We start from the raw sequence: 12,049 nt of genomic DNA, 5'->3' as shown, positions 1-12,049 counted from the left end.
GAGATGTTTATAACCTTGTTCAAGATCAACTTGGTAAGCTAAACTCCCAACTTGAGCTCAAACTTGTCTTAAAAAAAAGCTCGAGCTCGGCTCGAGTTGTTTTTTTTTTTTTTTTAAATAATATTTAATAATTAATATATTAGATAAATAAAAAACTTAATATTAAAACTGTGCAATTAACAAGTAGAACCTTAGTTAAATTATAACACTCTAAACAACCTCTTAAACAACCAACATAATCAAGGAACAAAGTACTCAAAACAAATTGGGTTGGACTGTTTTCAGATGTGCTACATCTATAGAATCCAGACTGGGACAGTTGCCACTTGCCAATGAGTACCAATTTTATGCCGCAGATGAAAGGAACGCGAAGATTGTCGCAGAGCCTATCAGAACTGACATTTATTCTAAGTTAACCAATATTGACACTTGTGGTACATGTGCCGATAAAAATTTAGATTCCATGATTTCATCTCATTTCTTTTTATATTAATATTTAAATAATTTTTAACTTTTTAACTTTTTCATTTAATTATATTATTTAATTATTACAACTTTTACAAACTTCCAAATAAAATATATAAAGCAATCAATTTTTTAAAATTTAAAAAAAAATCAGATTAAAAAATTATATTCTAATAATATTTTAACTTTATAATTATTTTATTCAATTTTTTCTCTCATTTTTTGAAACTCTATAAAATATCTTAATTCAAATTATTTTATTATTATTCACAAACTATTTGATTACTATTTATATATCATCTCATCTGAATATCCAAACGAGCCCTTAATCTAGTTGGTGAGAATAGTTGACAGATGTCAATAGGCTTTTTGCAAAAGCGTATAGATGGCAAAAATGATGGACTAATGCAAATTTGATCTCCAAATAAAGGGGAAATGAAAATAAAGAAGGGAAAAAAAATTATTTAAAAAAAAAAAAAAAGAATGATGGGTGACGGAAAAGTGAAAATTTGATAGAATGCACAAGAAAACATGGCACGTGGCATTGATGTGCGCCCCAAATAGAAGAATAAACCAAAAAATTATTTAAAAAAAAAAATGTAGTGTATGGTATATAAGGATAATAGAAGCAAAGTTCTTAGAAAAAAGGAGAGCAAAACCAAAGGGATAGGGAACAAGAAAGTTAAAAAATAAAATAAAAAAATAAAGAAGGAAATTAGAACGTAGCCGCCCATTACAAGTTCTTCAAAATCATTCAAGTGAATACAAATTTGGCAAGGTTAAAAATTTCATATAACCTTTCTCACTACAGAAAATTATTAGATGTTTGTAAAATATTGATGATGTGGTACTCACGTTCTATCACCATATACCAAGTAATTAAAGTTTTCTATGTAAATATAAATTTTAATTGAAATTGCATTTTGCAATAGGTAAGAATACCGTGTATCCGTACTTTGAGACTACCTAATAATTACTCCCCGATTATAACCCTTTTAAAAATGAGTTTTTTTACTCTCATTTTTTACTTGATGCCCTTTTAAAACATAAATTATAATGTACACTCTTGTTAAGTTCTTACCATCAATGGACAAAAAATAGGCAAAGGTGAGAACATCTTGACGGTTTAAATACTGATATTTTGAATTAAAATGAGTGATTACTTCAGTATTTTGAACATCATATTTTAAAAGGTACACCAAAGTAAAGTATTCTAACGTTCGATTTTTTTTATTGGCACCGGCTGTCTAAGAATAACATCCCAACTAATTATGGGGGTGCACAGGTCTTAAGTGTTCCAATCTCCCACCTAGAGAGAGACAAAACCAAGAATTTGCCATCGAGCAGCCATAGAAAGGTAATATGATTTTGTTTTATATCACTTGGCAATTCAATCACTCGACTTTTAATATCAATAAAGTTTGATGCACAGCTCAAAATGTTGTTTCAAAATGTTGCAAAACAACATAATTCAAAATTTAAGAATCACTAATGATGCAGTATCTCTTTCGCTGGCGATCCCACAAATAAACCCTTGTACACAACAAGGGTCATTGAAGTAGTATTCTTATCGCTAAAGAAAATGGCAATAAACAAAATAAGATGCTCGCCTCAAAACAGATTAATGGCTATTTGATTCCTATTTCCATAGATAGATGTTCCTCTCTTTTTAGTAATAAAGGTATGAGAGAACTTGTAAAATCTAATGGCCATGAGATATGAAGTAGCACACTGGAGAAGATAGGAAGGTACATGCAGTACCATGCATCAGTATTAAAATGAGATTATAGATACTTTTAGACAAATTCAAGAAGCAAAAAAACTGAAAATTACACGTTGATTATATATTACATTGGCATCCGTCTAAAAGAGCAAACGACCAAGCATTAAATGGACTTGAATCCTTAGGTCTTGTCTTTTTCAATACAACACTTCAAAATGTGATACAAATCCTGTAGTCTGGGGTTGAAAGGGTGCACCTGGTTGGGTTCTATCTTCGTGATTTGAAGTAGTTGTGTTTCTTCTGACAAATATAATACCAATTTCAGAGAGAGAGAGAGAGAGAGAGAGAGAAGTGACTATTCAATATAAATCATCCATCTGTGGTAGAAAGTGCATTCCATCTTTGTCCGCAAGAAAGAAGTCAATCCATCAACAATCTGTATATTTGCAGAGTGATGAATATATCATTTCGAAAATGGAGCTTCTATACTAACAGAATATTCTCAGACACAAACATGAGGCAATCGTATCTATACACACATGCATAGATGCATACGCAACGCATGATGTAATGAGTGGAGGAAACCCTTGGCCACATTTGAGCTTAAACTCTTAAATCGACTGGTCAAAATTATAATTAGAGCTCTCAGAAATGATTACAAAACCCAGCACTTTGGAAGCAATGCAAGTAATTTATGTGGGACTCGGCACTTAATACACTTTTATCATACCCATTGCCCTATAATCTATACGATAGATTACTCAACAAATGTGGGACTAGAAACTCAATACACTTTTATCATACTCGTTCCCCCTCTATCATAGATTATCCTCCCAATGTGGGAATTAATTAGTGGGATGTGGCAATTTTCCCCACTCAAATCCTTGATTGCACCAAGTGCCCAGCACCACATACTATCACTAACCTAACTCCAATAAAATTTGTAATGACGTAAGAAAACCCAAGTCACATCTAAGCTTATACTTTCTTTTAATAAGATTTACTTTCCTTTAATAAGATTAGATTAGTTCTCGTAGAAGAATAGGGATGGCCAAAGTGGAAAAAATAAATATAAGGAAATCATGGAAATCAAGCCCATTGAAATCAGTAGCTTTTGCCTGTTGAAATAGCGTATTAGAAAAAAAGTGATCTAATATTCTTGCTCAGCATTCCCCATGTTCAAAGTTCTAGTCATTTCTTTCCTTCCAAATACACTAAAGAAGACAAATACCAAACCATCTTCCAGACTGTTGCAATTGTTGAAATACCTGCAGGCTTCTCCAGGTAGCCAAAAGCTCAACCACTCGCACAGGCATATAACCCAAGCTAGCACAATTCTGCTGAAGAAATCATCACATAACGCTCTGGCAACCTCACAATGGAGTAGCAGGTTATTTATTGTTTTTTCTTGCACATCTAGTACCAGTTAATAACAATTATCTGGCATTTCTTTATCTACCGTTAAGGATTTTCCCCAAAAAAGCTGTGCATGCAAAGAAGGTAGCCTTCAAAGGCACATTCATCCTCCCAAAGCTCCTCCAAGGAAAAGGATATGATCTTCATTTAGGAGAATCTTATAGAAAGGTCAAACAGAAAATCTCCATATCCTAGAGGAGCCCATCACATCTTATCAACCATCTGATTTCTTATTGCTGTGGCATACAATAAGCTATAGAAATCTAAAACCGCTACCAACTTCACCTTCATCGGTCGCCTTGATGAAATTAACATTCCATTGGGGTGAACCACACAGAGATCCACTAACTCTGCCACAGATTCCTCCTGGATTTGAGCAATTCTATTAAAAAAACTGGGAATATCTCCTTAGGAGGCTTATCTCTACTACAAATATTATGCTAGAAATTTGGTCTTGAAAACCGTCCCCCACTATTGAGTCTAATGTGCTGAGAAAAAGAAACCCCCCATCAACTTCCAATGTTCTTACATAATCCTACCCATCAGCCCTTTGTACCTCCACATAGCACAATTAGATACTCTTAAATTATGGATCAATATACCAGCACCAAAGATCGGACAACATACTTTGTCCCACTTGACTAAGTGAATTTTAAACTCTTCATCTAATCCACTCAAAAGGAATTTGCATTGGAGCTTCTCAATGCGATTCGACACACCAACTTGTAATGGCAACAAGAATAAGAAGTAAGTAGGCACATTGGACAAAGTGCTCTTAATTAATACGGTTATTCCCTCTTTCGACAAGACAACCTCTTCCAACTTGCCAACCTATGCTCAATCTTCTCAATCACTTCAACCCATATAAGACTTGGATAAATTCACCTTTAAGCCAGCAACAACTTCAAAAAATAGGAGAAGCACTTTTCGTGAGCAAATTTGGCTTTGCAAAAAATAAGGTATCATCCACAAACAAAAAATGAGAAATGTTGAGGGTTCCCAGATTAATATCTCCTACCAAGAATCCCGACATAGAACCACTTTCGGCTCTTGCTAACATCATTTCACTAAAAGATTCCACTACAATAACATATAATAAAGCAATTGAAGAAGCCAATTGGGGTTCTATTCACCAAAGCAGAGAACCGAACTATGGAAATGCAAAACATAGATCATGAATATCATCGTTCCCCAAATCCACACCTTCGAAGCAAGTAATGCAGGAACACCCAATTGACGTGATCATAAGCCTTTTCCATGTCCAACTTGCACAAAATACTTGGTTCACTGGATTTTATTCTATTGTTCAGACATTCATTAACAATGACAACATCATCCAAAATTTTTCCTCTAAGCTTATACTTCATATAGACTATTCAAAGTTATAATTAAAGCTCTTTAGATCATCAATAAACTTAATTACACCTAATATGTAACAATGTAGGATTTAACACTCAATACAGTTTTATCATACTCATTCTCCTCTAACATAAATTATCTACCCAGTGTGAAACATAGTAGGGGCATTAGCCGCATTATACATGAATTACCCGGTATTCATGAAAAGAAGAATTATGTTAGATGAGTGGAGTATTACTGCACTACCTCGCATATATAAGACATCTTTTCATAAATTTTATTGGATAATATTGTGGTGTCCTGTTCCTTGGTAAAAGACCTAGTGAGGATCTGCAGTGCCAAGGGTGCCAATGGGTCGACATCACCCAAGGTTCAAATCGGGTTAGGTGTGCAATGTTCACTTGGAAGTTCGCATGTAAGGAAATAAATATCTAGTTTGCAGCGGAAAAGTAAAGGTTTAATATGAAGGCTAAACATTATAGTAACAGAAGTCTAAACCATATATATATTCTCACAATATCCACAGGCCACTTTATTCCACAAATAATTATATGCATGTCCATCTGTCTAGCTCATTCACCAAAGATGAGGCAAACTGAACACATATGGTTGTCTGACTAACAAATATGTGCAACTTCCAAAAAGTAAACAAGTTCTACCACGAACACAAGCCTCTGTGCCTAATGCCCGGGCAGGGTCAGTTATTCCTCGGGTATCACTCCTAGATCTATTTTTGCATCAAAGTCTATGATTCTGACATCAAAATCATATGTAGTTTAGGCAACTATGAAAAAAATTGCTAATGAGAGACAATGCTAGTGAAGATGCAACGTACAGTTTCATATAATGAAATGGATGAACATATATATCACAAGGAATCACCCTCTCAAGCAAAAACACATCTATTCATAAACATAGCTAGGAATCACTCATAAACATGGCGAGGAATCACCATCTTAGTAAAACAAAATTATATAAGCATGGTAAGGAATCTCCTTTGAGGAGTTATCCTCTCTACAAATCTCATTATGCATAAGTACCACCGATGTGAGGAATCACCCTCTTTGTAAGCACATAAAACTCATCATATTACATAGATGTTCATCATACAAACATCCGTTGAATGAAAGGCCAACGGGGAAGTCACTCCACCATTCGAAATCAGAGAATCACTCCCATCAAGCCAATGTGCAAGCCGACTTTCCTGTTCCAAATAGGTCAACACTCGTACAGAGATATAAATGTTGCACCGGGGAACGTCTACCCAGCCAACCAACTCGAAGGCACCACCCGTGATATGCCCGGGGTATTCTCCTTCCCATCTATCATAAGGACAACATGATACCATCCCACCCCAATCATCACGGGAGATTCTCCTTCCCAGATGGAACTCAAGGCAGCACACAGTAGGAATGGTCAAGGGAATCCTTCTTCCCATCCATGATGATCAACACACTATAAGGTTACTCACAAAAAGATGTCACCGAAAACAACCGCATTCAAGATCTCAGAAAACATGGAAGTAAAAATATTCATAAATATAATGGCGAAAACATTAATTAATTCATGATCAAAAAGTGAGAGGTTATAGAGTATGCATATGCCAAATTCCGTAACATCACCTCACATAACCCAGCACTATCTTAGAAACTAACCTGCCCCATAGTAGTAAAATCACTACGGTGGCGTTGTCCTGCTCTTCCTCTTTTGTCACTCTTGAAGTCACTTGCTTTCATTGAAGATTTCAACTTCAAAAAATATTAGTATCTCATAAGTGAGATTTTAGCTTTTACCTTAAGCCATTTACTTTTTATAAGTAACCTTAAGCAATTTATAGATGGAAATATCAAGTGTCCTTCTAACTCCAAACGTGCTTGAATAGGAACCCTTTGGCCTCGATCGTACCACTGCAAGATGCCAGAGACAAACCTTAGGTCCAATCTACAGTCTCTCCTTGAATGAGTCTCTCACATGTCATTAGACTATACCTCTGGGTTCAAATGATATGAACTGCCGAGTCATAATCTCTTTTGCAAACCCACTTTGGATGTGGCTCCTCAGATGAAATGTGGGCTTCTGCGTATGACATTGCCACCTTCTGAGCATTTTCGTGCTATTCCGAAAAGCTCCCATATCTACTCCAATATTTCCTTGACCATTGCTTGCCTTAGGCAGATAACTCTCTTTCACCCGTGCTACCAATCTCTTTAGGTCCTCGTTTTCGCCCTAAGTACTTGCTCACCCAGCAAGAGGTAAAAGTCCTTGTTAAACCCTCTACCAAGGTGTGTATGGCAAGCTTTCTGGATGGTGTCACTCGCCCTTCCGTTGGACTAGCTGCACTCTGCAAACCACCGCTACCTCATTTTCCACCAAATCGAGGAAAAATCATCTTTGCCTTCCACTTGACAAGGAAAGTTCTCTTCTTTGCCTTTCTCTTGCTACTAGAAGGTGGTCTGTCCTATTTCGCTAGCATGGTCCTCACAAATACACCAAATGATTATGTATCATATGATTTGTGTTCTTCACCAACATTTCAAAATATGAATTACAAAATGCATATGCTAGAGGAACCACATATAGAGTGTGTCTTAGGGCTAAACTCTTCCATCACACACTGACCTATTATCTCATAATTCATGTGAGAGTAAATACTTCGTTAAAAAAAAAAAAAAAAAAAAAAAAAAAAGAAAGAAAAAGGAAAAGAAAAGAAACCTTCGAGTACTCTTTCTAACGTCTACTGCTTAGCAATTGTAAAACTATATAAAATCTTACAATCACAAAGGTATGACAAAATTGGCTTTCCTAAAAAAAAACCTAAAGATATGTCATCAATATTATCATATAGAATGGATAAATCAATTGTCAAAATCTACTTCATAATATTGCTGCCCAACAATTTATTATTACTCATTACATAATGGCTTTATAGCCAATAAAGAAAATATAAAATAATTGAATTTGTGGCAGCTGCACCAGTTGGGGCATAATCATCCAGAAACTTTAGCATGCCAAAGTTTTATGTTTGCATAACCTAAAATCAACAAAACATAGATTCCTGGAACCATATATGCGAAAAACCAAGTTGGGTCATCATCAGACCCTAATAGATCCATAAGTTATAGATCATACTCAATCACACCTTATATTTCAGCTACGCTTTTGAGTATAGTATATTGGGTAGCCTAAAGACAACATTCTTTGTGAGAGTTAAAGAGAGAACATGTTCAAACGACAATCTGTTGCAAAGAAAACTTTTAGAGCAATGCTATGTACAATCCCCATTTGGGGACTGCAATGCATGCCTAAGTAATTTTATCTTTAAAGTTTTTTTAAATTACAAAAATATCCCTCCTAAAATGATACTTTTTCTCATTTAATAAAGAGCCTACACATACAGTCCCCACCTGGGACTGCAAATAGAATTTCTCAAACTTTTATATGGATTACATGTAAAGTAAAAGAAATAAATGCATCACTAAGAATCAAAAGGTGGCACAGCTTAGAGACGCATGAAGCATTCGATGGTTGATCAATGCATAATAGAGACCACCAAAGACACCAGTTTAGTGAGCTAATGCAATCCAATATTGAAGTGACACAAGATGAAGGTCAAAATATAAGGTGAAGAACATTTTATCAGATGATATGGAGTTCCATTCAGCTACATAACAGAATAAGCATATGGGAAAATTAACCTCAAGGAATGGGATCCAACACTTCATTAATTTAGCTTACCTAAGACAAGGATGTCATTAAGCATATTTATATTCTGAAACAAAATGCTAAAAATTGCATCTCCATCAATATCCCAAAATATGAACTTTCCGGCCAAAGAATTTATATGCAACAAAGAAGCCTACCAAATATTTATATATATATATATATATAGAGAGAGAGAGAGAGAGAGAGAGAGAGAGAGAGAGAGAGAGAGAGAGAGAGAGAGAGAGAGAGAGAGAGAGAGAGAGAGAGAGAGAGAGAGCCACACACTTCTACTAGAGCTCAGCTTTAACAAGCACGTGGTTGCAATGGGAAGAAAGATGAGTCAGAGAGGAAATGGAAGCAAAAGCAAGAACACAAGGTCATAGATTCTTCAGGAGGCTATATGTGAAGTGACAGCCACTTCTACATTTTCCTAATTTCGTAACCTCAAATGATTCACATAAGCAATTTTATTTTTTAAATCAGAAATTGGGTTCAAATTCCAAAAAAAAAAAAAAAGTTGGCTAAATAAAAGGTCACCAAATTTAAATAGTTGATAGGCACAAAACAATAACACCAAATCACCACAAAAAACCTTGAGTGGCCAAACAAAAAGTACGATGCACAAAGTTAATCACGCCCATTTAACTCTTCTTGCACTTCTTTTTTCGTCAATCAAAACCACCAATCCCATCGTCTCTAGCGCAATGAACACTTTTCCTTATTTCTCTAAAATTCTGTTGACTCATTCCTCCTCACCAATTCTCATTATGTCTTTGATCCCACCATTTTTCCTTCGATACCTTGGCCAAACAACCTTCACAGCACGAAAAAATGGTCTTTGGTCCTACTAAAGCTCCTCAATATCTATCCTCGCCCCAACTCCCAACCTCTCTATCACATCTACTTCCAACATTTTCATTAAGCAAACCTCATATAACATGACATACTGCAAGTCATGCAATTTGAGAACATTGGCAAACTTTTAATAAGATTGTAACCTAATACCCACACTAACTGAGTGACCCATAAATAAAACCACTAGATCATCAAAGAGTTCTCCTTTACATTCATGCTATCATATAATCAAATTATCTAGGTTATCTATCATATTTTCTTTTTGACTGGTATTTTCCTCACATTACAATTCCGTCTCAGTTCTCTCATCATTTAGACCATAGGAACCTATCTGTAACTTCCCTCATATTTTTTATGTTTCATATTTTACAACACGCTTACGTGTACACAACATAAAATGAAGATACAGGCATAGCCAAAATGGGGACTACAGCCAACTCACTTTTGCCACTAAACCACAAAGATTGCAAAAATCAAGCAGAATCTAAGTGTTTTGTCAATAATTTTGTGAATGACACATAACAATATAAATAGAGAATGTTCCCTAGACTGTCATGTATTGTTCAACCAAGTAGTAATACCACACCATAACCCAATATCATAGTGAAATTAAGCAATTGGATGACGCTCCAACTCATTTTAGTTCAGTCTTAATCCATTTTAATTTTGGATCGGCTCCTTAAATCTTGCAAATTAATCCATTTTGGCCACAAGTATTCCTTCTCAGGGTGGCCACTAGAATAAGGTCCTTGATAATATCAATGAAGATTTTGAAATATAAATGGCTTTCCAGTCTCCTAACCTCCTTCCCATCTATTGAAATTGCTCAACCATTGCCTAGCATACGTCATTTCAACAATATTCTATTTCAGGACCGATTGAAATGTTCTCGTTCCAAGCCCTATTTGCATTGTTAAAAAAAAAACTATTCCAAGCTCCAAAATGGGAATAAAATCCTCCTTTGAAAACAAGTATATGTTAACAATAATACACACAAAAGGACCAAAACGTAAATTTCCTTTTTTTGATCAAACCAAAATGTAAATGTCAACCAAGCTAGAAAAGCAATCGATGCAAACGTAACCAAAATAAATAAAACCATTTCATGGGGAAAAACTCAAGAATAATAAGGAGAGCACATATTGACAAATCAATAACTATACGATCAAACTTCGATGAAAAGGAATGCAAACGGGAAAAGACAGTACCATCCGCTCGAACTCGGGCGATACCCCCTCGACCTCGGTTGGCTTACCATCCCTAGATCCGAGTCACCACCCCCCGTCATCCTCTCATAGCCACCACCTGACTTGGGTCGTTGATCCTCCCCGTACTGACCTGGAGACCTGAAATTGTTACGACTCAATTCCCTCCTCTTTCCCAACTCCAGCCCAGGCCGCTCCTCCCTCCCTTCAAACCCGGGCCTGAGATGCGGTGGAACAAACTTGTTTGGTTTCGACGACGTCACCGGAATCGCCACATCTTTCTCCTTTTCCAACCTAGGAACGGTTGAAAAAATGGGAGAACCAGTGCCAGTACGACCCAAAGGACGAAGAGAAATGTGGTCCGAGTAGGGTTGGGATCTGGCCTGATCTGGAAATGATTGGGATTGTTGGAGTTGTGAAGACAGAGGCTTAGGCGGTGGTGTGGTGATGGGTTTGGGGGTTGGTCGAGTCAGGACCAACATACGGCCATGAGCTTTGGGGGAAGAGATTGAGGTGTAAGAGTGGAAAGAAGAAGAAGGGTTTTTGGTTGGTTTGCTGGTGTTGTTGCTGCTGGGGCTAGGATTGGCGAAGCGGCTTTTATCGTAGATGTGGTTGAAGTTGATGGTGGTGTACTTATTGGTTTTTGCCATCCACCGCCTTCAACTGCAACTTTTTTGTTTTTAGGTATTCGTTAAGAGAGAGGGATTGAGAGAGGGATTGGAAGGTGTTGCGAGGGAAGAGGGGGGACGTTTCCTATTGTTCTCTCGATGTCGTCTGGATTTTGTCCCAAGTCTATCATTCATGTATCGTTATTGTTGTTATCTTTAAGGGTGGATTCGGTGGTTGTCACCTGTCTAGATTTTTATTTTTTTTAATTAATTAATTAATTATTTACTTTTTTTAAGAAACGTTTGCTTCATTAATAAGTTGCTTTAAGGTTAAGCTTGAATAGTAACAAACAAAATCAAAAGTAGTGGTATAACTGATGTAAAGAGCATCCTTACCTAAGTATGAGTGACAGACTTATTTGCTCTTACAATGTCTAACCAGATAGTAAAGGAATTAAGGATGGCTTTAGCGTCCAAAATCAATTGACCCACATAGGTATGAGAACATGAGGTTGAATCGAGGCCATTGACAACCTGTAGAAAATCCCCCTCCATTATAACATATTGATGGCCAAGAGACTTGTAAAACATGGAGGCTTGTAGTGCAGCATAAGCTTCTACCAGGAAAGGGTCTGAAAATAGGTCGTGCTGCATCCTTAGAGTAGCTAGCACATTTCCCTCGCAATCCCTGATAACAACACCCACTCCTACCTTAC

General features: G+C 36.3%; 1 protein-coding gene and 1 long non-coding RNA gene across 3 annotated transcripts; one reads left to right on the top strand and one right to left on the bottom strand.

Moving 5' to 3' along the window:
- Positions 1–2,203: 2,203 nt before the first annotated feature.
- Positions 2,204–11,529, bottom strand: LOC122304058. 2 transcript variants are annotated; one of them, XM_043116096.1, is made up of 2 exons: positions 10,729–11,529; positions 2,204–2,488 (listed from the first exon to the last, which is right to left on the bottom strand). In XM_043116096.1, coding segments are annotated over exons 1-2 (648 nt in total). In that variant the 5' UTR covers positions 11,376–11,529; the 3' UTR covers positions 2,204–2,487. The 2 variants fall into 2 exon arrangements, with proteins under 2 accessions (XP_042972030.1, XP_042972029.1); XM_043116095.1 differs by having other exon boundaries at positions 2,204–2,624; positions 10,729–11,528.
- On the top strand, positions 2,400–8,941 carry LOC122304059. The gene is made up of 2 exons (XR_006240906.1): positions 2,400–2,539; positions 8,853–8,941. It is a non-coding gene; the product is annotated as an uncharacterized LOC122304059 (long non-coding RNA).
- Positions 11,530–12,049: the final 520 nt, after the last annotated feature.

This window comes from Carya illinoinensis, chromosome 3 (genome assembly GCF_018687715.1).
Source record: "Carya illinoinensis cultivar Pawnee chromosome 3, C.illinoinensisPawnee_v1, whole genome shotgun sequence".
Lineage (NCBI taxonomy): Eukaryota > Viridiplantae > Streptophyta > Magnoliopsida > Fagales > Juglandaceae > Carya > Carya illinoinensis.
Note: the sequence above shows the minus strand (reverse complement) of the source record. Positions and strands in the feature narration are given on the sequence as shown.

What these genes read in the sequence shown, in the direction of transcription:
- LOC122304058 (XM_043116096.1), bottom strand. Translation starts at nt 11,375, where the DNA reads ATGGCAAAAACCAATAAGTACACCACCATCAACTTCAACCACATCTAC.